Consider the following 27,913-nt stretch of genomic DNA (forward strand, 5'->3'; position numbering starts at 1 on the left):
GGAAGAAAATGTGTTCCAGTAATGTTCACTGATTCAACTCAAAACCTGAAAGCTGCTTTTCTAAAAACCCATTAAAAAACTCTTAAAGGAAAGCATGACTTAAAAAGCTAATTCTTTTCCAGGCTTTAATTAGCCAAATCAGAACAATGTGTAAGAACAATGTATAAGAATATTTATATATATATAAGAAAGTATATAAAAAAGTATTCAGTTTATTTAGGATGCATTAAAGTGAGCAAAAGTAACAGCAAACACATTAATAATGTTTCAAAATATTTCTATTTTAAATAAATGTTTTTTATTATTATTATTATTCATCAAAGAATCCCCTAAAAATGTATCACCATTTCGGCAAAAAAAAATATTAATTTGCAAAATTTTTCTCAAGATTTATATAATTAAGAAATGTTTCTTGAGCAGCAGACCAGGAGAACACTTTAAAAACGTACCAGGCCTAAGTTTTTAAATGATAGTATATAATAAAAGCTTGAAATTGATTGGATGTGCTACAGTTGTATATACAGTTAATATATATATATATATATATATATATATATATATATATATATATATATATATATATATATATATATATATATATATATATATATATATATGCTGTAAGTTAGGGTAAATCGTTTTTGACTGAATAATATCTTCATTTATGCCTATGAAATTGTCAGGTTTCTTCTACATAACATCTAGTTATTTTATAGGAACATGAACCAACTTTAGTTTTCTAAATGAGAAAACAACAACAACTAAAGCTATTATATAGATACATAGCATCCCAAAAAGTACTTCAAATCTTAAGCTGCAAATTAAATATGTAAATGTGATGCAAATTAAAGGTGTAATGGCATGTTTGTTGCCCTTCCAGAGGCATTTATTTTATAGAAATATAATTTTTATTTCATAAAATATATCTCAAGCAAATTATTTCACAAAATGAAATTTGTTCCACTTTGCTGTAGGTTTTTTTTTTCAGGTTAGAGACATGTGTTTTGTGCTGAATGTGTTCAGGTACTGCTTAAATCGGGAAAATGCAGACATACAAACTTCAGACATACAAACCTTTAACTTCATACAAATCTATGATTATAGAATAATAAATTGAATTATTATTAAAGCTAAATTTGTTGGAATTCAGATATTGCAGCATCTGCATCACAAGCTTTGGTATTTCTTTTCTACACACATTTACAAACCTGCTGTTTGCATGAAGTTCCAAGTATTTTTAGGAATCCCTGATTTTGTTCTCCTTCAGTTGCACACAGTAATCGCTGTAATCTTATGCCGTGAACAAGTGTTCATCAAAGCAGTGAGACAACAGTGAAGAAAGTACCCAAGAGTATTAGCCTGTCCTTTGCTTGTTCACACCTATTAAATACAAACCAATGACATGTTGAGCACTAATTAATCCTCCAGTTTGAACATGTCATATAAAGCCACAGTGAGAGTGAATGCTGTGATTATTTACAATCAGAACATCTATAATTAAGCATTTTTATCAGTTAACTGGTCCATGTTGTGGCAAGCCATTCTGCATGATATTAAGAAATCATGTATATTGTTGAAATAATATAGATCACTTTCACAAGTAATAGATTTCTATCTTTATTTGATGTAACGGGGGTTGAGTTGTTAAGCTTGACAGTTAAGCTTAATATCACAATATTAATAAGTTATAGTTATAAAAGAAGGCGGCAACTTGCCTGTGTCTGCTCACAGTTTTGTTCAGAAGACTTAAATGATGTCACAAAAGGATCAGTTAATTATTTTTGTGTAATAATCGTTATTGTGTAACAGGGTTGAGGTGTTACCGAGGTATGGAATTAAATTATATGAATTTAATAATTAATTGTGAATTTACTTAGAAAAAAACAAACAAACAAAAAACATTACCAGCAAAAAAATCACAGATAGATATTTATGAGAATGGCAAAATGTATGGCCTTTTTTTAATTTTATTATTCATATCCCAAGTACACTTTCATTGAAGCCCATGAGGAACATGACAAAATAGATGGTGTCAAATGAAAAAAAATAAAAAAATCTAATATAAATCTAATATAAAGATTAAACGAGTCTAGTTTTCAATCTTATCAAAGGAGGACCTCTTTTCTATTTCTAAAAACAGATTTTGGTGACCCAATAGAAACATACATTCACACCCAGACTTGAGACCGTTCCGTCTGGATTTAATGGGTGTGAATAAATATTGAGACAGGTTTGGTTAAGGTGTGGGTTAGATTATACGCCTTGTTTTTATAACTATTTGTATATAAACCAATACATGTCTTTTGTTCCCCATTTAGAAAATTTGACGTGTGCGTGTTTATAAATGTACAACAAACACGTTTTCTTAAATCAGTAATTACCGTAATCAAGAAAACCTGTCTACATAAAGCACGCACATTAGTATACAAAACCACGCCCAACAACAGCGACAACGACCACAAACCACGCCCACAAGCCGCCAAACCTGCTTTGATCGCAGAGTACGGATAAACCCCGCCCACCGGTCCGACTGCCAGTCCGAGAGCTCCTGCTCCTTTATCGTACATTTATGGTGCTGCTACTGGCCGTGACGCGCAACCGGCCACCGAAGATTTAAACAGTCACGGGTGATCGTCCGGTAAGTAGAACGGCATCATGGTGACAGCATGTAGCAGTAATATGATATCCAGTCCTTCATAATCCAGGTGTAGCTTTCACATGACGCAACAGAAATGAGGTGCTACGTGTACTTGTCTGTCTTTTGCTTTGGTGCCATGTCAAACAGTAAAGGACTTTCCTCTGTTGGAGAGTGTCGCTGTGCTTAATCATTAGCCTTGGAAGTTTGGACACCATGGCTGTGTCTCAACATCTAGACTAGGGAGACAGCTTTATTAGCGGCATTATAGGCGCGTGCTTCCTTAAAGTGTCCAGAAGAAATGCAGTATATGTAGGCAGCGAAGTAGGTTTTGAGACACAGTCCACATTCTGGACATAGTGAATCGGCCTGTTTTCTCCCTTCACAGTCAGTGCACGACTCCTGCATTCACGCTTACCATTCTTAAAGAGACAGTTTCCCCAAAAATGAACAATTGTTATATATTCATCCTTATGTCCTGTATGACTATATTTCTTCTGTGGAACACAAAAAATACTAGATTAGATTGACAACCTCCGTCCTCTTTCACTTTAAAGGCATATAATTCCTTACAATGGAAGTGAATGGTGACTGGAGTCAGGGTTGCCAAGTCCCCTTTTCCCGCAAGTTAAACCTTTTACACATTGCATACATTATAATCAATTTAAATGTTCGTATTGAGATATTTAATCCATTTTATATTCTACCAATGATAAAACTGTGCCTGACCACGAGGCAGACTAAGGAGATCTTGATGTGAGGAGGGTGAATTGGTAGTCTTTGAGCTCTTAGTGAGCTCTTTTTTTTTTTAAATAGTCTGTTTTTATGATTACTACTAGCCTATATATAGTAATTTTGTATATATACCGATGTGTGTAATGTGTAACAGTGACTGTAAAATGTATATTTTCGACATGGAAGCAGCTTATTTTGGGTTTTGTTGTTTGGGCTGTTTTTTTTTTGGGGGGGGGGGGGGGGGTGCTGAACAATATAGGTTTTACCTTTCAAGTGCATTTTCCATTTGTCTTGTTGCTTTGCTAGCAGCACACTTTGCAGTCAGAGTGCCTGATTTATATTAGGTGACAGATCTGATTTAAGAAGGTTTGTTCCACTATGGTATGCTCTGTTAGTCATGTGGGTGAAAGGTGATCACCTCCAGCTCTTTTGTTTATAATGCAGGGTGTGTTTTTGTAGAGTGCATCACATCAAGTACAGGTCTTAAGACTTGTGTAACATATTAAAACTGTTAAGACCTCCCGTGAGTCTCACATAAACCTTGTGTGATGCAAGAACAATAAGGAAGATGGTATTTTTGTGTCACACCTTTAAACAGCATAGTGACCGTGAGTGAGGCTGGTGAAAGACGATCACGCGCGCGCCTGTCACAATGTCTACAGACAGAGAGCCTCCCGTCACTGCCAAACTCCTTCACCTCGTGTTTCTCTCCACCTTCTGGGGAATGCAGATATGGGTCACCTTCATATCAGGTAGGTGTGATCACTGTTTTTCATTGATGGCAGATCATTAATAGAATGATTCTAGTGTAGGCTACTTTCAATCTTAATTTAAGAAAGTTGTGTAAAAAAAAAAAATAAAATAAAAATTATAATATGTAAAATTAATAAAAGGCCACTTAAAGGGAGTACACTTTTACTTTAAGTATAATATAAAATAATTTAACTATTTATCTTTTGTCATGCTTTTAAAAAAAAAATGTTGACTAACATACTAAAGCACATCAGTACCTCATTTTAATTTTAAATGCATATTACATTTATCGTTCACATTTACATAAGTGTGTGTGCGTGTGTGTGTGTACTAAATTGCTGCTTCTTCAATTCAAATGAGTAATTACAAATATATTTAAATGTAATACACGTTTAAATAGAAATGAAATTTTAGTTGACCATAAATGCTTGTTTGTTTATTCAGTAGAACAATTTATAAACGTATATCAAAGACAGTAGAAGTAATTACAATTAAAGATGTACTTAAGTTGTTCAACAATTGCATTTTAAAATACATTTTAATAATAATGTATTTTAATGTAGTTGTAAATTGCAGATGAGTGTCTGAAAACCTTAAATTCAGTTTGCACTTAGGTAAATTCAAGGTATATTTTTCCATAAGTACCATTGTAAAAAGTATGCTGGAGTGCACTTCTTTACAAACAAGGATAGTTTAATACATGAAACTAGTATTCTGTTATAAACAAGGTTTTGATATTAGGTTAACTTAATTAAACTTTTTTTTTTTTTATTATTATTATTCAGGCTTTGTAATGGACAGCCATCTGAACCGACACACGTTTGGCTTCATCCAGAGCCGGCTCTTCCCGTTTTACCTGCATATCGGCTCAGCTTGTGCTTTCTGCAACCTCACCATCTTTGCCATGTACCATCCTAGCAACATGCTGGATGACAAAGAGGCCTTCCAGGTATGCAGAACATAACGTTCCCAGATATTGTGAAAAGATGTTATTTGAATAGTTCCCACAAAAATTATTAACATGTCTTTCCAAACCTGTTGAATTTCTATTCTTCTGAGGAACAAAAAAGGAGATAGCTTGTCGTTCTTTTCCATTCAATTACAATAAATAGAGACTGGAGCATTCGAGTTTTAAAAAGAACACAAGAAGATCCAAATGTTTATTATTAACAGACAATTCCTTTAGCTTTACCTGAGCTAAAAACCAGTGTGACTGAATCTTTGGATTGAATCTGAGAACTGGATCAGTCTGAATTATTAAAGGGTACATAACACACACAGTTTCACCCAATCTCATGTTGATCTTGAGTACCTATAGAGTAGTACTGAATCCTTCATATTTCCAAAAAGTCTTTAGTGTTAGAAAGATACAGCTCTCCGAAAAAAGCAGAGCTCCTGGAGGCGTGCTGTGGGCGGAGCTAAAGAGTGATGAGCACTTGAGCGCCTAATGCCAAAAAAACACAGACACTTGCTGCCGTTTCACTTACCTTACCACCTACCTGAATCCTGACTGGGATCTTTTATAGCTGGGACTGCTCCATCTTTCAGTACCAAACGATGTGAAAATCCAGCGTCGAACTTGTTTATAAAACGTTTGTCAACAAACACACATGAACCCGAAAGTAAGATTTCTGGCACAGAAATACTCCCATTATACATCCAAATAGTTTTTTGAAACGTTGTAACGGAGTAAACAACTCTGAATGCATGAAACAGCATTATACCCCCCACCCCCATTATGTTCACAGTAAGTAACAGACTCTCTCTTGATTCCACCAGCTTTCTGTTTTTTGTTTTTCCCCAGATCTTCATTTTTTTCGTCTGTGTGACTGTGGCGGCAGTAAATGCCCAGTGGTTTGGTCAGATGACCTCAGAAATCATGGCAGACATGCACCTGATTGAGCAGGCCTGTGGATTGGGTCAGGACATCGGACTCTCATCCAATCGGGAAGCATATGCCAAGCTCTGTGAGACAGACCCCAAGTATAAAAAGCTGAGTGGTCGGCTGTGGCTGTATCACCTGCTGTCCTCCCTGTGTAACCTCTGCTGTATCGTATGTAATGGATACAGTCTTTATTACCTGGCAGAAAACCTCACCACACTCTGATGACCTTCCTGCAATGCAACGCAAACGTCTGTGTGGCTCCGGGAGCGATGACCTGCTCTTAGATACTGGATTACCTCCCGACAAATCTGCTCATTATTGTTACAGATTGTCTTTTTTAATATTTGTTGTGCTAGTTTTAGTTTTTTTTTTTTTTTTTTTTTTTTTTTTTGTAAATGTTACAGATAATGGCTCTGAATATTTAAATTATAAGATTTGCATGGTTGAGGAATGAGCATAATTGAACAAAAATGGGAAGTGGACGGGACATTTTCAAAACTTTTCTTGACGTTCTAGAAGTTATGGCACATATTTTCTGTTTTCTCAATGAAGGCAACCTCACTCTGTCACAAATAAGTCAAACTTGTTGATTTCTCTGTTTCAATGGCCAGCCTCACCCTGTTCTCCTGGAATGGGTTTGAATGTAGCAATATGTTCACGCACAATCTCTCATTATAAGTACCTTTTAACAGGGATGAATATGCAAATGATGCTCTCATCTGGCTGTAGATTTAGAGTTCTGTCGCTGTTTGTTGAAATAGAGCTGAAATTAAATGCACCCAGCAGCAGTTGCACCACAGAATGTGTTTGTGCGTGTTATACAAGTATTTTTAATGACTCACAAACACAAATTATTTTTTTATAGACCGATTTACAGTGTGTTTAGTATTGATTCAGTGCACTGGATACAGCTATGACTGTCCACTCAGAGCTAATATGTGCCTAATATATTATAAATAAGAATATACAACTAAATATTTTTCATTAACTATAAATTAATATTACATTTTTATATGTAAATTATTTACACTTCTACTGTTGTACTAAATATACTTCATACTATATATATTCCTGTTCAAAAGTTTGTGGTCAATAAGTTTTTATTTCTTTAAGAAATTAGTGCTTTTATTTAGTAAGGACACAATCGATCAAAGTGACGTTTATAATGTTACAAAAGATTTCTGTTTGAAATAAATGCTGTTCTTTTGAACTTCCTGTTCATCAAAGAATTTGGGAAGAATTCGGTCAGTTTCCACAAAAATACTTTTTCAATAAAACATGGATAATAAGAATTGATTTATTATTTGTATAATTTTTTTAGCACCAGATCAGCATATTAGAATGATTTTTGTAGGATCATGTGAAACTGAATCCTTCAGCTTAGCCTTCACGGGAAAATATATATATATATATACATTTTTAAACATATTTAAAGAGAATACTTTTATTTTAAATATTTGTTTTTTAATTGCATTTTTAAATCAAATTAATGCAGCCTTGTTAAGCAAAAGATGTTTCAAAAAACATAAAAACCCTTACCGACCCCAAACTTTTGCACATATAGTTATGGCAGCCTGGATTATGAATTATGCGGGTACGACACATTTACAGATGTACTCTATCTAGATCCATCAAATTGACCTTTGTTGTGACAGATTCAACACGAACAAGTTATGTCCTGTTTGACCGCTTTTGCACACTGCCTTTTGCAGATGTTAAGCAACAACAAACCGGACTTCCTGGATGTACATGACACATTGTGTGTTGCAGAGTCATATACACATGTGATGTGCCTATCTAATGTGTTAGTCATATAAAATAGTGTGTATTCTGATATAAAGCACCATTGTTATAATGGTGACACCTTACTTTGGAATGTAGCTCCTGTTTTTTATTCGCCCTAAACAATCTGCTGTCTGTCCATCATATTTTTGTATCTTCATATCAATTACAGTACTGTGCCTTGCATAGAGATATATTTCAATTTTAATACTGTTATGACTGTGTCCAGTAAGATGCTGGTGAGGCTATGGGTTTCTCCCTGTAATTGAGGATTGACTATATTTTATCAATGCAAATGAACCGGCAGCCATGGACTCTCTTTTAATGGTTTTATTTACTATACTTGACTTAAAACATCATCTAGTGAAACATGTGGTCAATAGAATGAAATGCATAGTTTTTGCTTATTATTACTGTGCTGTTATTGAAGTTCCGTGATTCTTTTAGCTGAAATGTCATTCCTGTCTGCGCATGCAAATGAAGTAGTAGATGAAGAAAAGTTTGCATTATCAGGTTTTCTGCCTGAATAAAAGGTAATTGCAATTTATACTGCATCTCTTTAAGTAAAGCTCAAGTATGTCATTTTTTATATTAAACGGCACAGTGAATGTGAAAAGCAACCAGCCTGACACAGCAACATTGGTTCAACTATTGTGTGAATGACTGTTTGTCTGTTTGTCCAATAACAGATTAAGGGTGTTTGGGAAACCTGTTTGGAAAGAGTTATTTTTGCAGTTCCATTTGTGCAGAAATTACACATTACCTTCAAGAATGAAGACTAATGTCTGAATTTGTGATGAATGTAAAGCTGTGCAGTTCTGTGTAATGTATAGAAGTGGGTTGAATGTTTTTTTATTTCCAAATAAATTTTAAATGTTGGTCTAAGATTCTTCAGTTTTTTGGTTCATTAACAGGTTTATACTGTGCATATTAAATGTCAAGGAGACTCTGGAATTGGAGTTAAATATTTTACTGGCATATAATTCAAATATATATTTATAAACAACTACAAAAGCACTAAAATAAGAACATTTTGTAAATATATGTGGACTTACTTTAAAAAAAAGATAGCTCTGGTTCCAGAAAATGATTGATCATTGTATTTTTTCTATGCAAGGTTCCAGAAAACATTTCTACAATCAGCACAGCAGCCAAATCTAACCTTTACAGGGAAATGTAACTGCTGTACACGGTGGTGATTATAGTATGAATTTGTATGATGTGAATTAGCCAAAACTCATAATAGTTATCAATTGCAATGAGAGTGTGTTGGTCCTTTACGTGAAACTTTACAATAAGATCCCATTAGTTAACAACGTTAATGAAAAATTAGCATTTTTTTACATATTTATTACGTTAAAATACAAATATATACAATCACAAATGTAAAAATGCAGCTGTTAATTGTTAATTCATGTTAGCATAGGCCATTAAATCATTTTCACAGATACAGCTTTTGATTGTAATATTAGCCTATATTAGTAATTGATGAAATTAACATTAACTAAGACTTCTATAAGCTTTAGAAGCATTTTCATTGTTATTGATGCAAACTAATATGGTTAACCAATGGAACCATATTGTGAAGTATTACCCATCCTCTCATAATTCATATGTTTCTCATAAATACTCGGGAACTGAATAAACACCATTTCATGCCACTAAAGTGGATAACAGAGTCTCAAACTAGACCCGACGTTAATCCTGAAGCCAGGATAGAGCGGTTGAGTAAATGAAGTCCGAATTACCTGGATGAGATTCATTGAGTCTGTGATGCTGTAAAACGCCAAGATTCCTGCAGAGAAATCGACATAAACGCCAGCCCTGCGAGCCCACTGCATTTTGGGAATCTTGGTTTCCCGTCCGTTGTGCCAGAATGCATACGTATCCTCAGAGCACACCAGACTCCAGGACTGGGCGTTGTGTCCAAATGCACACAGGGTGCTCTTTCCTTTCCTGCTGATGTCCTCATAGGACACTGCGATGTGCACGGGACCCTTCCCGCTCCACTCTGCCTCGAAGTAACATCGGCCGGACACGCTCTCCCTGCACAGGACCTGGTAATGGCCGTCAAACCTCTCTGGGTGGTCAGGAACGGACAGAGAGGTTTTGCTGCACGTCACCTCGCCGGTCTCTGAGGAAACACTGAGGTTTCTGTGAGCCGTGTTCAGGTCCAGAGTCAGGGGACCCGAATCTGAAATCCAGAGACACAAGACATGGATTAACAAAAACAGTATTCTGTTGCAGATTGTATTCTTTTCTGTTACACATTTGAGTGTGTGTGTGTGTGTGTGTGTGTGTATGTTACTCACATTCCAGAAACTGCTCTCTGATTTTAGGTTCAGGGGTAGGAATAAACTTCAGGTTTGTCACTAATAATAAGGCAAAATATAAACAGTGCAGGCATTTTAAATATTCATGTTTCCCTTTTTCTCAATTTCCTTTAATGTTTTAGTGTAAGACATACTTGCATGCACTTCTTGAATACTGTATGAATTCTGACAGTTCTTTAAAAACAGTAAGTGAAACACTTCATAAACATTTCAAACAAAAGCATGCAAGATTAGAAAACCTCACATGTGAGTGGTTTCCATTTAAAATCTTGGAAATAAGGATTTATTTTCTTATTTTATTTATTTATTCAATTTTTTTAGAATATACTATACATTTACAAGGACAACACATTCAGATGATGACTTACCTTTTTTTGATAATTTCTCCAATTTTTTCTGGCACAGGCCTTTAATGTCCTCACTCAGATACGTGAGTTTTCTCGACACCATCTCAAAAGAGAAGTCCGGATTGACTAGAACCGCAGGAGAGGTCACCAACTCCGGCTGACTACACAGTGTTTCATAACTCTGAGGAAATAAACTCTCTTAGACCAAACCCACAACTGAACTTTAGTGCCCTGAACCACTGATGTTACCTTCAGGAACTGAGTTTCATCATCAAGATGTGCAAGCGTGTCGTATTCAGCGTCTCTCCTCTTGAACTCTGCGATCTCCTGCTCTAGTTTCTCCATGAATCCATGTGCCTCGTCTAGTTCCAGCTGCTCCTTTGCTTTGATCATCTCTGTCACCTCAAAACACAGTGTCTCAATGGACTGAATCAGCTCGCTGAAGATCTTCTCTGTCTCTTCCACTGCTGCCTGAGCAGAGCTCTGTCACAGAACCAGAGGAGTGATGAGTCCAAGAGCTTTTCTGGGTCTCTAACTAATGAAGGCTCATATGTTGACCCACACTATCCCACATGTCCATTGAGATTTTCCAGCTCCTGTCAGTAATAGACTCACCCTGAGAGAGATTATGGCCTGACTCAGATCCTGTAGCTCCGACTCGCGCTCCTTTATCACCTGCTGGCATCCCTTCTGTGACTCTTTAAGCTCTTGCTGAAGACCAAAGGATACATGCATGAAGAAATTTATAAAAAAATATATAATATAATATAAAAAAAAAAACATGTGATGAGGAAACCAAAACAAAAAAAAACCCTCGAATTATACATTTAATAATACCAACATGTTTTGGCTTTTAAACTTTTCAAACCTTTTTTTCTCCTTCATTACACATACTGTACTGGATTTCTTTTTATTGCTTCCTAGTTGATTTAGTTCACAGTTTTACTTGTACTATTTTATATTTTCAACATTTCTTCTGTGAAGAGTTTTAATTTGATTAAGATTCATATATAGATATATAAGATATATATATATAATTATTATTTTTATTATTATTATTATTATTTTTATTGAGACATAGTTAAAAATCAGAAGCTGTCCTATCAAGATGAAGCAAAAAAGCCAGACATATCATTATTAATATATTTGTTATTATTATTTATTAGGGAAAAAAAGCCGTGATGTGACTCACTCCAAAAGTAATGATGTTTATAAATAAAAAATGCATATTTATAAAAAAAATTGTACTTTTTACCTTGAAAGATGTATTCAGAATTGATATTCAATTATTTTTTTATTCTAATATATTTTCATGACTTTTGTTAAGAATATATATATATATATATATATATATATATATATATATATATATATATATATATATATAGTTGTAAATAAAACAAAGATTATTGGAGAAAACACATTTTAAAAGTAGGTTCCATGTTTTTGTTTGTTTGTTTATATGCATATTTATACCCACACATTTGATCTATTTCATAATTTAATCTATTTAATCATGTAAAACTTTTTTTATGGGATGTATAATGTACTTTTGCTATTTTTTAATTAGATGTTTTTAAAATATAATTTAAATACATTCACACAAAGTGTTAAAATACTTTTGAGGGTCAACTGATCTTTTAATGACTTATTTACGAAAGTTAATACAAAGCTCTTGAGATACTTAGCTCTTATACAGTTTCTAGCCTCACATTTAAAGTCAGAAGAGAAGTCGGACACACCTGACAGAACATGACGAGGTCCTGCTTTTTTTTCGCAATGACTTCATGACTCTTAACTCCAGGGATGGTGGGCGAACGCATTCCAGTCTGTCTCAGTTTCTCAACGACTTCAGCAAACAGGGTGTTTTTGTTGAGCGCAGGTCTCGGCGAGAAGGTCTGTCTGCACTCTGGACAGCTGCACGACTTCTTCTGGTTCTTTTGCTCCCAGAAGCTCTTAATGCACTCCATACAGTAGTTGTGTCCACAAGGAATGGTCACAGGGTCCCGCAGAAGGTCCATACAGATGGGACAGCTGAACTGCTCCTGGTTGACGAAAACACCAGCTTCTTCTTCTGCCATCTTTTACAGTAAAGGAGAAAGAGAGACTGTACAGCAGCGTCGTGGAGAGAGTATGGCGTTTGCTCGAGCCTCCCACTAATGTCTGTAGGCTATATGAGATTGTAAAGGGAGGAGTCAGTTTGTCATGTACAGTATGCCCCACAGTGCTCATGTTTCAGTAAAGTCACAAGCTTAATGAAGTCATTAAATCTGTGTTGTTGTTATTTAGCAATGAGTATTTTCAGCTTTACCTCAGAAAAGTGATTCACAGCTTTGAGTACACAAGTAAAGCTTCTGGAAAGATCAACCCCACGACGTCGGTTCTTGGTTGTTCCGGTGCGTGTCTGTTCATGTCCACTGGATGAATGCGTGCAGGATGACGTTTCATAAGATCTCTCTGGATTATTTTTGGGCACTTTGGGAGATAAAGAGGGTGTGGATTTTTGTAATGTAATGTGCACAGATATAAAAAGGTGTGAGTAAATAAATCATGCAACTTTAAAATCATTGTTAAACACAATTCACAAGCACAACAAATACATGCATTAGGCCTATAGTATGTATAACAAAATATATAAAATCTGATTATAATTTGCTAATTAGAGGCAATATAATGGAAATGTATAAGGGATGGGCAAAGTGAGGACAGTACATCCAATTTTTTTTTATATCAAATTAACTTTATATGACTTACCAGGCTATGGATGAAATGACAATCATCTTAGTTCTGCTGTATTTTTCATTATTCTAATCCAACCACTGACAGTGTTACGTTCTTCACTCTAGAGGTCGCTCTTACATCACCGGCTGTCTTCACTCACAGCGAGTAGAATGAAAAGTTAAAAAAGGGCGGGGTTTAGTGTCTCAGACGTCTTCTCTTATTGGTCAAGTAATACGTCTCTAAATAATAATTGTCATATTTAAAATATTCACCCTTTTAATATAATTTATTTGGCTATTAAAGTTTATTAATGTCATTATTCAGTTGCAAATGATTGTCTAGCCTGACGCTGAAGAACCGTATTTACGCGTGACAGCCGTTACTTTTCTCCGCGATGGTTCGGATGGACCACTCACAGTCGAATGTGACTACTAGATAAGGCTTGTCAAAAGTGATTTTTATTATATTACTGTGGCTAGTCAGTCTGCTTGTTGCTCAGATAACAATCCTTGAAATGACTTTACGTAATCCTTTATACTTTATAGTGAACAAATATAATTAATAACTCCAAATGTGTTCGGAGATTTGAATGTGACTCGATGGAGGGTTGAGCTTCCTGAGCCGCCAACAACCCGTCAGAGGTGTTTAGTAGGAAAGTTAAGAGTAACGTTTGTCGTCTTAATATGGTTCTTGTTGTTGTCTTCCATTGGCTCATGACAGCAACTGAGTGGCTGTAATAAATACACATTTAACCTTCCTCTCTGTCGGACTACATCTACACAGTCTGTGTGACAGGAGTCAGGTAACTTACTTTCCTTTCCTTCTGTCAAACAGATAGTTTACAGTCACGTGGTTGTTGCACATTTACTGCTGCTTTGTTGTCCATTTTTGACCTACAGTATCAAGTGTTTTTTTCACATTATAAAGGAGTCAATAGGTTTATTTGATAGCGTGAAACTATTGTGCACTTGAACTTGCGAAGTTAGTGTCTCTGCAGAGCTGTGGTCATTTCACAAGGTCCTTCAAGGTCCACATGTGTTTATTAAAGTTTTACTTGCATTTTCACCATCTCAGTTCTGTCCTCTTTTCATGTTCCTGCGATCCTGCAATAGTGCCACGAGTCTTGTGCATGCATATATATATTTGGGAACTAGGTCAAATAAAGGGGTATACCATTATAAATTTTGTATTAAAGAGCCAGTAAGATGAAAATTCTAAGCTTCCTGTCACTGTTTATAAGTCCTGTACATTAGGTTTAAATCCATCCAAGGTTAAAAAACATTGTCATTTTGTCAAAATATCATTTTAAAATTACCTCAATTCTCAGAGATCCCCAAACGGTTCACGCAAAGCTGTTCAAAAGATTCAGTTTCCTTGAACCCCACCTTTCAGTAGCATACTGTGTTCTGATTGGTCAACTGACATAGTTTTGATTGGTTGTTCCGCACACACCTTCACGGTAAACAATGCGTTAGCATTTTTTTGGGGTGAATTATGTCTTATTCCTCTCATCGCGAAGCAAACAGTCTCGCTGCTTTTTCTTCTGTGTGTGTGTATTCAAGCCGTGTGCTTCAGTTTGAATCTGAATAGCGCGTTCAGCGCGGGGGTGTGGTCACATTAGATATAATGAAGGGAGACGTGAAAAACAGACATCGCGTTGTTTTCATATGGATTACTTTATCACAGAATATCTGTTAGCAGCACTTGTTTAGCTTTAAAGTAAACATGTCAAGCTTTCTATAGATATCTCTCTCATGTCTCTTCGTTGAGTATTCACGGAGTTACACTTCATTTTAATGACGTGTTTGTAAATGAAGATCAGTGCTGAGTTTTTTGGGGTTATCAGGGGAAAATGACTCATAACGCGTATCCGCGTTAATCGACTCCAGAGGGTTTTAACATAAAACTGTTAATGCTAGCGCAACATACTGATAAGACGCTTGGGAGAAAACAAACACATAACTTCATAATCATACTTCGCGTTGTGATTCGGAGATGCTTGTTGGTCCAAATAAAGTTGGTAATGAACCCTCTTTTATGGCCAAAGGCTTTGAAAATCCCGCCTTGAACTCACCGAGATTAGAAAAGCAGTCATCAGTGAAATGCCATTGGTTCTTCTGATCTTCATTCTTTGGCAGTGAAAATAAAACAAACTTTACAATTAAAAACACACTGTCTCCTCGACATGATGCTATCACACCAACCAGAGCGTCTGTGTGGGGGGTGGGGCAGGTCAGAGTTCCGTTTCTCTCAAGACGGTAGGCGGAGATTATTATGCAAAGTGCTCCTAGTGACGTACATAGAGATGGGCAAAAGATTTGAAATCTATAACGACTCGTTTCAGCGATTCAGAGTCGACTCCTTACTTTAGAAGCCAATAACTTTATAAATCGTCTACTTTTTGGTTTAATTACTTTGCACATTGTTTACACTGATGGACAGCTACATCATACACTGTAATACAGGTAATTTTTGATTTCCCATCTGTGTGGCTCTTTAATGGTTTGTAACAGTTTAGTAGTTACAATATTTAAAATTTACCCATACTGTAAGTTTATTAAATTATTATATTGTTATGAAACAAACTAATATGATTTCAATCTTTTAAGATGTATGCCATAAAAACATAACAGCAATGATCCATGAGTCAGTTTTAATGCTCAGTTACTTCCTTGAGACCCTGCGGCCTCAAATGAGGACATTATATTTTAGTGAATTTCTCTGAGACTGTTTTAGGTCTGGATGTCCTGTACAGAGCACATTCAGGGCTTTTCAGAGATACCAAATGATTGGATCTTTCACATGACCACTCCCTCTCCTTGGTCATCAAAATGTCTGAAATTAATTTAGTGACGCTCTTATGGAAATATGATAATATTTTGTAGTTATCATTTAAATCTGTCTAATTTTTTAATTATGTGTCATAAATCAACATCTCAGGAAAATGTTATGGGGTTTCAAATCAAAATATGACTTTCTGTTACTAAACAGGACATTGATTTCATACATGTCCTCACATGAGGACACCGGGACTAAAAGCATGTTTATTACGCATTTTTGGAGACATAACAAATGAATAGAGAAAGAAATTATATTTCAATATTCTATGAAATATTATATATTATTATGAAAATCTTGTCAATTATTACTCCCATTATTACACTTCTTTTTTCATTACATGATGCCCCAAAAACACATTAATATGCAAATTAGATTTAATTTATAGATGCATTGTATATAATGAGAAAACCATTAATGGTAATTTTACACACATTTTGCAGAAAGAAAAATGGTATATTGAATCATTCTGTTATACCATAGTTGAGAAATATCTTTATACAAAGTTTGGTTAAAAAAATAAAATAAAATCTTGAACATTAAAAATGTATTGGTGTTTTAAAAGAAATCTATTGTTTTTGCCTATGCATTTTCATTCATGTCTTTTCATTTAAAAAAAAAAAAGAAGAAATTGAGTCCCGATGTCCTCTACCGAGGACATAACATAACTTATGAATGAAATGCATGAATGCAGAGCACAAGGCTGCACTGGGAAATCCCGTGTACGATGCATGACATACAATGTGCATCTGTGCTTGCAAAGTGAACGAAACTGCTTTGCAGCATTTCACATTATGATAGACCCACTGTCCTCACATGAGGACATCTTTTTCTGCGAAAACTACTTCCTGTACAAAAACTAATTTTAGGTATTATACTTGTTAGGTCCTACATATCCCAAATACCAAGAACAATTATAAAATGCACAACAGCAATCTCTCGGGTTAAGTGTCTCTTATGTTACTTTAAAAAAGGTTTTTTTTTTTTTTAATTCAGTGTTTTCTGTTATCATATTTCTAGATTGCATTTAAATGGTTAAAATACATTTTTTAAATGTTAACTTTAACAATGTAGTAAATCTTAAATTTCTTTAAATGTTAAAATTTATATTTAAATAAATATTTAGTACATATACTGTATATACAAAAATAGCATATATATATATATATATATATATATATATATATATATATATATATATATATATATATATGTTATAAATAGCAAAAAACAACAACTATATATTTTTTTTAATTTAGTCAAATTAAAATATAAGAACTAACAGTTTTATGTTGTTTATTGAATTTTTGTCAAAAAAAAAACAATGCACGAAAGAGTTTTTTTATGTTTACTATAAATAGTAATCTATTTCATAATTCTCAAGTCATAATAGACATATGTAAGTCATAATATTTCAAGTTAAAGTGAAACTTTTATTATAAATAATAAAGTTTTTATCGCTTTTTGAGAATATCAATAGAAGGATATCTTTCCAGAATTTCCCAACCTATCAGACTGCTTCCTGGACACACCTCCTTTTTTCTAGCAAAGGAACAGCTCCTTACAGAAAGAGGAAGTGCTTTAATCTAATTCTCTGATTGTGTATATACTGTATCTGCTGGTGAGAACGTTGCATTTTGGGATGTTGATGTGTTTATTTTTTGGATTTTCTAGCTGTGCAGCGTGACATTTAACCCTCAATGATTGTGCGGCAGTTGACGTGTAGAGGACTGTCCTCTCAGCTGTGTGCGGCAGTCAGACTGAACTGGAGCACTCCAAAGATGGCAAGACCAAGCTCAAGTAAAGCACTTTTAAGACTCTCTTCACTATGTGTGTGTGGCAGTGGATGACCTGTGAACTAAATGGTTTGCCTTTTGTTTCATTTGCAGATTTAACAGAGTTTCGCAAGGATTTTGCTAATGCCAAGCACATCACTATTATTACTGGAGCCGGAGTGAGTGCAGAGAGTGGAGTACCAACGTTTAGAGGACAGGAGGGCTATTGGAGGAAGTGGCAGGCACAGGTACACATCACATCATTTTTACCATCTTAGTTTCCGCATAGGACTTCAAACTTTCACATTTCAAACAAATTCAAACTTTTTGATTCTAGGTCTCAAATATGACAATCACTTTGTGAAGAACCCTCCTGTTGATAGGTAGCTATTTATAAAGGAGAATATTAAATGTAATATTATTTTCCAAAATTAAATAAGTGTCTTTTACATTGTCAGTATACTAAAACACATTGATAAAATATTATCTTATTAAAATAAGATGATGTATGTGTTCACAATGTATGCGTTTTAACAATTATTATTTTTGTTTTAGAGAAATATTTAGCAGAAAAAAATATATATATTAGAAAAATAAAGAATCTAAATTGATTGAAATCGATGTCTTTCAGATTTCTTAAATCTTTTGAAACCATAATAAAATAGTATAAAATTTAGTGAATGTGAATTTACATTACACATATTTAATTAATATCTTAATTTTAACTTTGACAGCTCTAAAAAAACACATCAAATTGTCCACGGTCCCCTTGCCATCCCCCTGCGGCCCTCTGGGGTCCACATACCTCAGTTTAAAATCCTCTGACTTATATAGTGCTTGGCAGAGCATAAGCGTAAGCACAGTTACTATAAGGCCCTATCACGCTCTAATTGACAACATAAAGAAGCCTAAATACACTTGTAAATGAAGAGGTAAGTTTTACTTTTTCTTTGGTATGTAAAACACCTCACTGAATCTGTGTGGGACAGTAGGTACCTGTTGTAAATTATACTGTAAGCCTTTTATTTATAATTCAGAATTATATACAAATGTGCCCGTAAAACGTTGTTTACATTTTGCATTGTAAATAATGACTGTAAACTTTCAACATCTGTTTGACAGCTCTGACCAAATTTGTCAGGCAACATGTAGCAGAGCATAAAAACACTGTAGTTACACCACATGTAAGCAAGCAAACATTTTTATTAAATAGTATTATTATTAATTTATTAAAGTATTATTAGTATATTTATTTATTTATTTATTTTATTTAATTATTATTATTATTATTATTTTATATATATATGTATATATATATATATATATATATATATATATATATATATATATATATATATATATATATATATATATATATATATATATATTATTATTTTTTTTTTATTTTTTTTAATGTATAACTATTTTTGGGGTAGATTACAATAATCTTTATAATTACATTTTAATGTCAAAAAGGATGTCATGTAAATAATAAAATTAACATTTTAATCAACCTTTTAAAGTTGAATCAAATGTAAATATAACAATTAGTTGACAACAGAATAAATACATGTTCTTAATTTCACAACACATATACATAAGAAAAAATTAACTATAATAATATAATATTTTGTGGAGTTGTGTGACTGTTGGATTGGGGTTGGATTCATTTTAATGAATCTTTGTAAGATCATGCATTTCTCTCTTTTCATCTCTTTGTCTTTTAGGATTTGGCAACACCTGAAGCTTTCTCTCGAGATCCTTCTTTAGTTTGGGAATTTTACCATTACAGGCGCGAGGTGGGTTACACATTACTGACTAAATGGTTACCAATGTCATAATGCGGTTTGGTTCTTTTAGTGATCACTTCACTGTAATATTCATGAATTTGATGTTAATTTCTTTATGCAAGTTTTTATTTCTGGAATGTCAGTTTTTATTTCTGGGACTGAAATTCACACAGCATCCACAAGGGGGTGGAGTTACTTTACAATAGGACAGTAGATCGGTTATGGATGATTGCATTAAAAAAAGGTTATTATTACTGTTTTCACATTACCAAAATTGTACTTGTAGGCACAAATACCCCCCCCCCCCCCCCCCAAAAAAAAAAAAAACTCGCTATATTATAACTATAAACTACCACAGAGAGATGATTATTGTTACCTTTTTCAAATTTTACTAGTGACTTTTAGCATCACATGTCATTATATATTTAAACACAGCGGTTGCAATCAAACAATCATTACACAAAAAATAAATTCATATTTCAGTTAATTGTATTTAATATTGCAGGTAATGCGTAGTAAGATGCCAAACCCAGCACACCTGGCTATCGCAGAGTGTGAGTCCCGTCTGAGCAAACAGGGGCGCTGTGTTGTGATCATCACTCAGAACATCGATGAGCTGCACCATAGAGCTGGTTCCAAACATGTGTATGAAATCCACGGTGAGACAACAGCTAAACCAGGACTGGAGCATGATGCCATTACTGTACATTTATTATTGGTTAATGTCTGATTAACAAAAATGAAATTGATAGGGCATCTATTAGGTTGGTGGGGATTTTGTCACATCCTTCCATGAAATCATTCCTTCAAATTGAGGTTATTCCCCTCAGCTGATCTCTCTCTCTCTCTCTCAATCTCTCTCTAGGTAGTCTATTTAAAACCCGCTGCATGAGCTGTGGAGAAGTCAAAGCCAACCACAAGAGTCCAATCTGTCCTGCTCTTGAAGGGAAAGGGTAAAAGCTCATGCAAACACATCACCATTATTTCATCAAATATTTAAACCACAAGAGACTGCACTCTCTTTATTTGCTTTTCTCTTTCTTTTTTCAATTCTCAGAGAGCCTGACCCCAGTGCCAAGGATGCCAGGATACCAGTGGAGCACCTGCCCAGGTTTGTGACTGTGGGCTTTATTAAATGCAGTAGACTGTGCTGATTAATCAGAAAATGCGATGCTTTGTTAAATACGGCTATTTTACCAGGGGCCGTTCCATTATTATATTTGCCAAAGTATTCAATAAACGCAGCTGTGTGCAAAACTGCAAAATGTTCTGCATAGTTCAGTGCAGGATCACATTTTTAAACTTTCGAATTTTTAACAGTTTGCAAGGAACTGGGAACTAAACATTACACTGTTTGGGGTTTTGAAATAAATAAAAGCTTCTATGATCAGAAGTGACAGTAAAACAATCACATTGTTATGAAAAAAAAATCTGTTTCCAATAAATGCTGTTCTCTTAAACTTTCTTGTTTGATTCATCAAAGACCCCTAAAAGATGTTTCACAGTTTCCACAAAAATGTTAAGCAGCACAACTCTTTTTGGAGAAATGGCTGCTGAAAATTCTGCTTTGCGTCACAAGAATAAATTACAATTTTAAATGCATTGCAATACAAAACAGTCCATTTAAATTTAAATAACTCCAACAACGATTGGACTTGGGGCAATTTATAAAAAAAATAAATGTAAAGATCAGAAGAGAACAGAAGAGAAATGATTTGTGAATAGTAACACTTTTTCTCCAACAGTGGGCATCATATATCCACGTGTCTAATGTTTCATATTCACAGATGTTAGTGTACTTTGTGTTTATAGGTGTGACAGGAGTGGCTGTAACGGATTGCTGAGGCCTCATGTGGTTTGGTTCGGAGAGACTCTGGATTCAGATATTCTCACCGCTGTGGAGCAGGAACTGGAAATATGTGATCTCTGCTTAATTGTGAGTGATAACAAATTAATGCACTATTAATTTAATTTTCCAACTCCCCTAGAGTTAAAAAATAGATTTCTACTGTTTTCAAATCAATTGAGCCAATCTCCGGGTCTGGTGCTAGCACTTTTAGCTTAGCTTAGCATAGTTCCTTGAATCCGATTAGACCATTAGCATCTTGCTCAAAAATGACCAAGGAGTTTCTATAGTTTTCCTATTTAAAACTTGATCCTTATGTAGTTACACTGTGTACTAAGACCAACGGAAGATAGCTGCCTGTTTGGGAATGGAGCATAAATGTCTGCCTAAAATATTTCTAAAACAATATTGTTAATCCCTCATACAGATGCGTTTGTGTTGACAGCTTTACATAAAGAATTTGTCAGCTCTGACTATTCTGTGTTTCATGTCTTTAGGTGGGCACCTCCTCCTTAGTTTACCCAGCAGCCATGTTCGCTCCTCAGGTGGCAAGTAGAGGAGTGCCTGTAGCTGAATTCAACATGGAGTGCACACCTGCTACTATGCGCTTTAAGTAAGACATACAAATACACAAACTATCCCTTAACATGAGTCACAGAGATGCCTCTCAGTCAGCCCCATTCAACGGGATAATGCATAACTGCTCTATTGCACACAAGCCTCCACACGCGCTCTGACTCTTAAGTGACGTGTCTCGCTGTCACATTGAACAGCAAACACTGAACAGTAGATTCCACAAAACAGATTGAACACCTGCGTGTGGGTGACTTGAGATGTGTTTCTCACCAACAGATATCACTTTGAGGGTCCTTGTGGTGTCACACTGCCTCCCGCCCTGGAACGCCACGAGAGCGAGGTCATTTAAGGAGAAAGAAGGCATGACCCATTCGTTCATGCCCACTGCATAGAGCACTTTAACTGAGAGCACATGGGATTGGTTCATGCCTTCATGTGATTGGTTTTCATATGGTCTGTGTGCGGTGAAGATTTACTGCAAAACTCGGCTGAAATTCAATTTTAAATAGTGTCTTTGATTGTTTGCTTGGCCTATGTAGCAGCAGTCTGTGCAAGTTGTGTTTTTGGGAGTGGGTCTTAGGCTGATGATACACAGGCAACTTTCTGAGCAATTTTGCCGGGAAACTTTGTTGCTTGGGCACTTTCCCATTGAGAATGGGTAACAGATTTTTATCTGGATATTTTAGATCGGTCATGGGCTCTGTGTCTCACCTGGATGCCCAATGATGGCAACATTGCCCAAAAAGTTGCCCAGTGTATCATCAGCCTTAGTAGATGTTTTCCAGCTGATTCATGGGTAACTTCTTAGATAATCTATGATGTTTCCACAGTCATGGAAACCCTGGGAATTTACAAATCGTTACTTCCAGACTCAAGGAAAATAATAGTATTAGAGTTATGGAAATTTCCATCATGAGTAAGTTTTCAATATGATCAACTCTGAAATATTCAATCAGCTTAAAATAACTGGCTGGAAAAATCATTGATATTGATTGGTCAAATGTTGTGGGAACCCTGCATTTAGGACTAGACATAAATGCAATATAATGATTTTGAATGAGCTGTGTCAAATTGATCACAGACAGACAGTGGATATGAAGTCAGACCATAAAATACAGTGTCCAAAGGGAATAACTTGAGAACACATGAGAGTTCAAGAACAGGATTAATGACTGGTTTTCCTTTCAATTCTATGGTTGGTGTTAGATCAAATTAAAATTAAAAGCTATATAAAAATACAATATATACCTCCAGGTTTTCTGTACTTAGGGCACAATTTGGCCAACAATAATAAAAAAAACTGAATATATGTCAGTATGACTTTTAATATGATTATAATATTAATATTTTATTATGAGTATAATATATGCATATATATATATATATAAAATTATAATATCATTAAATCATATATATATATATATATATATATATATATATATATATATCATCTAATTATAATATCATTAAATAAAACTATTAAACTGAAATCTTTCACTTAAACAGTATTTATGGAAAATAATAACTTTATTTTACAGTACAATAGGAAAAAAGGATACTAATATTTATTATGGCAAAAAAAAACAAAAAACAAAAAAAAACAAGGAGCTCTTAAAATGTCTTGTTTGTTGATAAGTGTTTCTCATTGCGGTTATGGAAAGATGATTGGCGCATGTTGTGTTCCCAAATGCACATAATAAACGACCCAAACTCTGCACATGTCGAGACGAGTTTGTTTAGAGCAGCATTTACTCCAAGCTGAGCCGCTCTGAGACACTGAAACACTGGATCATGAGCTGCTTGTGTGTAAATGAACACAGTTCCTTGTTTCAGTCTACAAATACGCATTTTTCTTAACATTGCAGATTTTGCCATTTGAAAATCGTGCTAAACCTCATTGCTATTTTATTTTGTTTCACACAGCCCTAGTTTGTGTTTTGATTGATATGAAGTTTGACTGCAAAATTTGTCAGAGATTACTGATAAAATAGTGCCTTTTTAGCCAGTCACTGGCATATGTATGTATTTTTTTGGTCAAAGTCAGTAGACGAGTTTGAGTGTGTGTTTGTTTGAGTGCATGCACCCCTGTGGCATCGGGTCACCTTGATTCTGTCCAGTACGATGCCAGATTCCACGGTCCAGCTGTAAATCTCTCTCTCCCTTTCTCTTTCTCTTTCACTGTCATGACTTGTACAACCAAGCAGCAGAAAAGCAACATTTTCTTTGCATATTCTTAAATCTTTGCATGTTAACACAGGACTGTGGAATAAGAGACAATCGCTTGACTTATTTGACTTAAAAATGTGCAAAAGAATTCACATTTGCGTATAAGAAATGTAATGTGTCTTCTTCACAGACTAACAGTGTTACTAAAATGCTGTTTAGATGTATATATGTTCGAGATGGGTGGGGTGGGGTTTTGGCTGTACGTCTGTGTTTCATGATAGTGATGGGTCGTTCTTAAAAGATTCATTCATTTTGAACGAATCTTTAATGAGACTCGGGAAGAACGAGTCGTCTCAGGGAGTGATTCGTTCAGTTGCGCATGTGCAAAATTTTATAGATTCTGTACTGGAAATAGTCTAGTAGTTCAACTTTCTAGTCCATCAGTGTCCCAACAGGTAATGAAAAGTTTGACACACACTTGTGGTCTTCATCCTCACTTGAGCACTTGGTCCAAATACAGGAAATACGTCTTAGAAGTAGTCAATGGCAAAGACCGCAAGTGTGGATATTTGGATAAGGCTTTAGTCAATGCAGTTTGAGCCGGAAAGAGAATTGATTAGTTAATCTCTCGAGTCTTCGGGTTTTTCGAGTCGTTCATTCATCACGTGACAGACCCATAAGCTTTAACCTATGCAGTCTGAGTAGGAAATAGACTTAATAATAATGGTAACCAACTCTTTATTACCTTTTTCACAAAATTCAGTGAATGGAAAATAACCATCATGACAGAAATTCACACATTTATAAAACTCTAACAAGTAAAAAGCTACAATTTGAGACCAGAAATGCAGTAACTGTAAGAGTAAATAATAATTATAATGATAATAATAATAACTGTGCAACTGTTTGTAAGGAAGCTTGTAAATTAATTTCTCTATCCAATGCTTTCACGTCACGTGACAAAAGAAAGAACGATAGGTTAAAGCCTTTTGTAGCCTACAGTCTATTGTTAAAGGGTTAGTTTGCCCAAAAATGAAAATTGTGTCATTAATAACTCACCCTTATGCTGTTCCGAACCTGTAAGGCCTCCTTTTATCTTCGGAACACAGTTTAAGATATTTTAGATTTAGTCCGAGAGCTCTCAGTCCCTCCATTGAAGCTGTGTGTACGGTATACTGTCCATGTCCAGAAAGGTAAGAAAAACATCATCAAAGTAGTCCATGTGACATCAGAGGGTCCGTTGGAATTTTTTTGAAGCATCGAAAATACATTTTGGTCCAAAAATAGTTCACCAAATCGAACTGAATCGTTTTAAATGGTTCGCAACTCTAATACGCATTAATCCACAAATGACTTAAACTGTTAACTTTTTTAATGTGGCTGAAACTCCCTCTGAGTTCAAACAAACTAAAATCCCGGAGTTAATTCATGTACTCAAACAGTACATTGACTGAACTGCTGTGATGAACACCGAGCCGAGCCAGATAACGAACAATAGACTGACTCGTTCACGAGTGAAGAACCGTTTCTGTCAGACGCATTCGATTCGTGAACCGAGGAGCTGATGATACTGCGCATGTGTGATTCAGCATGAAGCAGACCGACACACAGAGCGTCTGAACTGAACCGATTCATTTGGTGATTGATTCTGAACTGATTCTGTGCTAGTATTATGGGTGCGGGTAAACCGAAGGCTTGAATCAAGGGCAATCATCGCCAATGACGCCATTACGTCGAGCGCAAAAGAACCGGTGAACCGTTTTCTTCAACCGGTTTATTGAATCGAACTGTCCGAAAGAACTACTGGTGATCCGAACACCGATGCAACCGGTTCTTCACTCGTGAACGAGTCAGTCTATTGTTCGTTATCTGGCTCGGCTCGGTGTTCATCACAGCAGTTCAGTCAGTGTTCTGTTTGAGTTCATGAATTACTCCTGGATATTGGTTTGTTTGAACTCAGAGGTTGTGTCAGCCACATTAAAAAAGTTAACAGCTTAAGTCATTTGTGGATTAATGCGTATTAGAGATGCGAACCGTTTAAAACGATTCAGTTCGATTTGGTGAACTGAATGATTCGTTCGCGAACCGTAAATCCAGCTGCTTTGATTTGAACTCTCTCTCACACAGACACGGAAGAGAAGACAATGCTGAATAAAGTCATAGTTTTTACTATTTTTGGACCAAAATGTATTTTCGATGCTTCAAAAAATTCCAACGGACCCTCTGATGTCACATGGACTACTTTGATGATGTTTTTCTTACCTTTCTGGACATGGACAGTATACCGTACACACAGCTTCAATGGAGGGACTGAGAGCTCTCTGACTAAATCTAAAATATCTTAAACTGTGTTCCGAAGATAAAAGGAGGCCTTGCATGTTTGGAACAGCATAAGGGTGAGTTATTAATGACATAATTTTCATTTTTGGGCGAACTAACCCTTTAAAGCTTATGGGGCAGTCATGTGATAAAAGAATGACTCAAACCCGAAGCCTTGTCAGATAAGAGATGAGGTGAGCTAGTCATAGACTGAAGACCCAGGTAAAGATTGAACTAATCTTTTCTGTTTCTTATGGCATTATAGTTTTGTATTGTTTGTAGTGTGATCAACATTTGCATAAGTATTAGTAGACATGTTAGGGAAGTAACACATAACATTTTAATTGTATTTTGATAAAAATGAACGAAATGACTCGTTAAAAAGATTCATTCATTTTGCTGAACGAGACTCAAAGGTCCAAGTTGTTAAAATGATCCGAACTTCCCATGACTAGTTTGTAAATGATCAATGAGTGTGTAATTTTGAGTAACTGAATGCTGTTGGTGGGTGCATGTGCATTTGGTCTCCTGGAGAGACTGTGGCTCATTAGTTTCTTAGGCGATGAGAGAGGTCTGCTCCAAAAATAACACACACCATTTCCTGTCCATTAAACCACAATTTCACACCAATCTGAGCTTAACGACGTACGCGCACATGCACAATAAATATCTCCCCTGATATACGCTTAGCCTCTAAAATCCTCTGAGACACACAACATCAGTCCTACACAAACATACATGCATGGCCCCATTACATATCGTTTTCACACCAATATGAGCTTCTTCCCAGTCTGGGCTTGTTCAAGGGATGGAGCGATCCAGGAGAATAGGGATGGAGAGGAGGAGGACACTTGTGGGAGAGACTTATGGTGTGATAAGGACCCCCATCCCCTTTTTTTGAGAATTTGTTAATAAATATAGTATACTACAACAAAATCTACAAAAATAAATAAATAAACTATAATAAGAAAGTACTGTATTTTCTTATTATAGTTTATTTTTGTTGATTTTGTTTGGATTAATTCCTAGATATCTTCTTAGAAAATTTACACAGTTCAAGCAACTGAACTTTTCAGGAAATTTAAACATGGTGATTTTTAAGCCTGGAAAGTAATTATTTAAAAGACATTAAAATTGAGACAACTGACATTTCTACTGTGAATAATAATAGTATTACTGCTATAAAATATTTAATTGACGAGAAATTGTTGTGTGTGAGTGCAGTTTCTAGAACATGATTTTTTTGATTCTTTTATTTTTATTTTTATATACGTAAATGATCTGGTTGAGACTGATTCCATGCATTCATATTTATATTTCTTTGCATATATATATTATATTTATAGAAATATCGTGACTTACTATTGACTTACTACTTACTATTCTTGTGATATGACCCACTTCTCTGCTGA

General features: G+C 35.1%; 3 protein-coding genes across 3 annotated transcripts; 2 read left to right on the forward strand and 1 right to left on the reverse strand.

The window, feature by feature from the left end:
• Positions 1-2,486: 2,486 nt before the first annotated feature.
• si:ch211-121a2.4 (transmembrane protein 205) lies at positions 2,487-8,677 on the forward strand. The gene is made up of 4 exons (XM_052535086.1): positions 2,487-2,638; positions 3,969-4,122; positions 4,909-5,072; positions 5,928-8,677. Exons 2-4 carry the CDS (start codon positions 4,023-4,025, stop codon positions 6,228-6,230), a joined length of 567 nt encoding a protein of 188 aa, XP_052391046.1. The 5' UTR covers positions 2,487-2,638; positions 3,969-4,022; the 3' UTR covers positions 6,231-8,677.
• A 67-nt stretch (positions 8,678-8,744) lies between these two features.
• On the reverse strand, positions 8,745-13,317 carry ftr85 (finTRIM family, member 85). The gene is made up of 8 exons (XM_052535078.1): positions 13,225-13,317; positions 12,782-12,945; positions 12,213-12,640; positions 11,086-11,181; positions 10,720-10,953; positions 10,492-10,651; positions 10,103-10,162; positions 8,745-9,984 (listed from the first exon to the last, which is right to left on the reverse strand). The coding sequence occupies exons 3-8, from the start codon at positions 12,549-12,551 to the stop codon at positions 9,452-9,454; spliced, it is 1,422 nt and encodes a 473-aa protein (XP_052391038.1). The 5' UTR covers positions 12,552-12,640; positions 12,782-12,945; positions 13,225-13,317; the 3' UTR covers positions 8,745-9,451.
• Positions 13,318-13,654: 337 nt separating this feature from the next.
• Positions 13,655-23,733, forward strand: sirt5 (sirtuin 5). The gene is made up of 10 exons (XM_052535081.1): positions 13,655-13,993; positions 17,704-17,829; positions 17,919-18,052; positions 19,532-19,603; positions 20,100-20,253; positions 20,460-20,547; positions 20,652-20,705; positions 21,407-21,530; positions 21,938-22,053; positions 22,293-23,733. The coding sequence occupies exons 2-10, from the start codon at positions 17,730-17,732 to the stop codon at positions 22,363-22,365; spliced, it is 915 nt and encodes a 304-aa protein (XP_052391041.1). The 5' UTR covers positions 13,655-13,993; positions 17,704-17,729; the 3' UTR covers positions 22,366-23,733.
• Positions 23,734-27,913: the final 4,180 nt, after the last annotated feature.

The sequence above is a fragment of the Carassius gibelio genome, chromosome A20 (assembly GCF_023724105.1).
Source record: "Carassius gibelio isolate Cgi1373 ecotype wild population from Czech Republic chromosome A20, carGib1.2-hapl.c, whole genome shotgun sequence".
NCBI classification, from domain to species: domain Eukaryota; kingdom Metazoa; phylum Chordata; class Actinopteri; order Cypriniformes; family Cyprinidae; genus Carassius; species Carassius gibelio.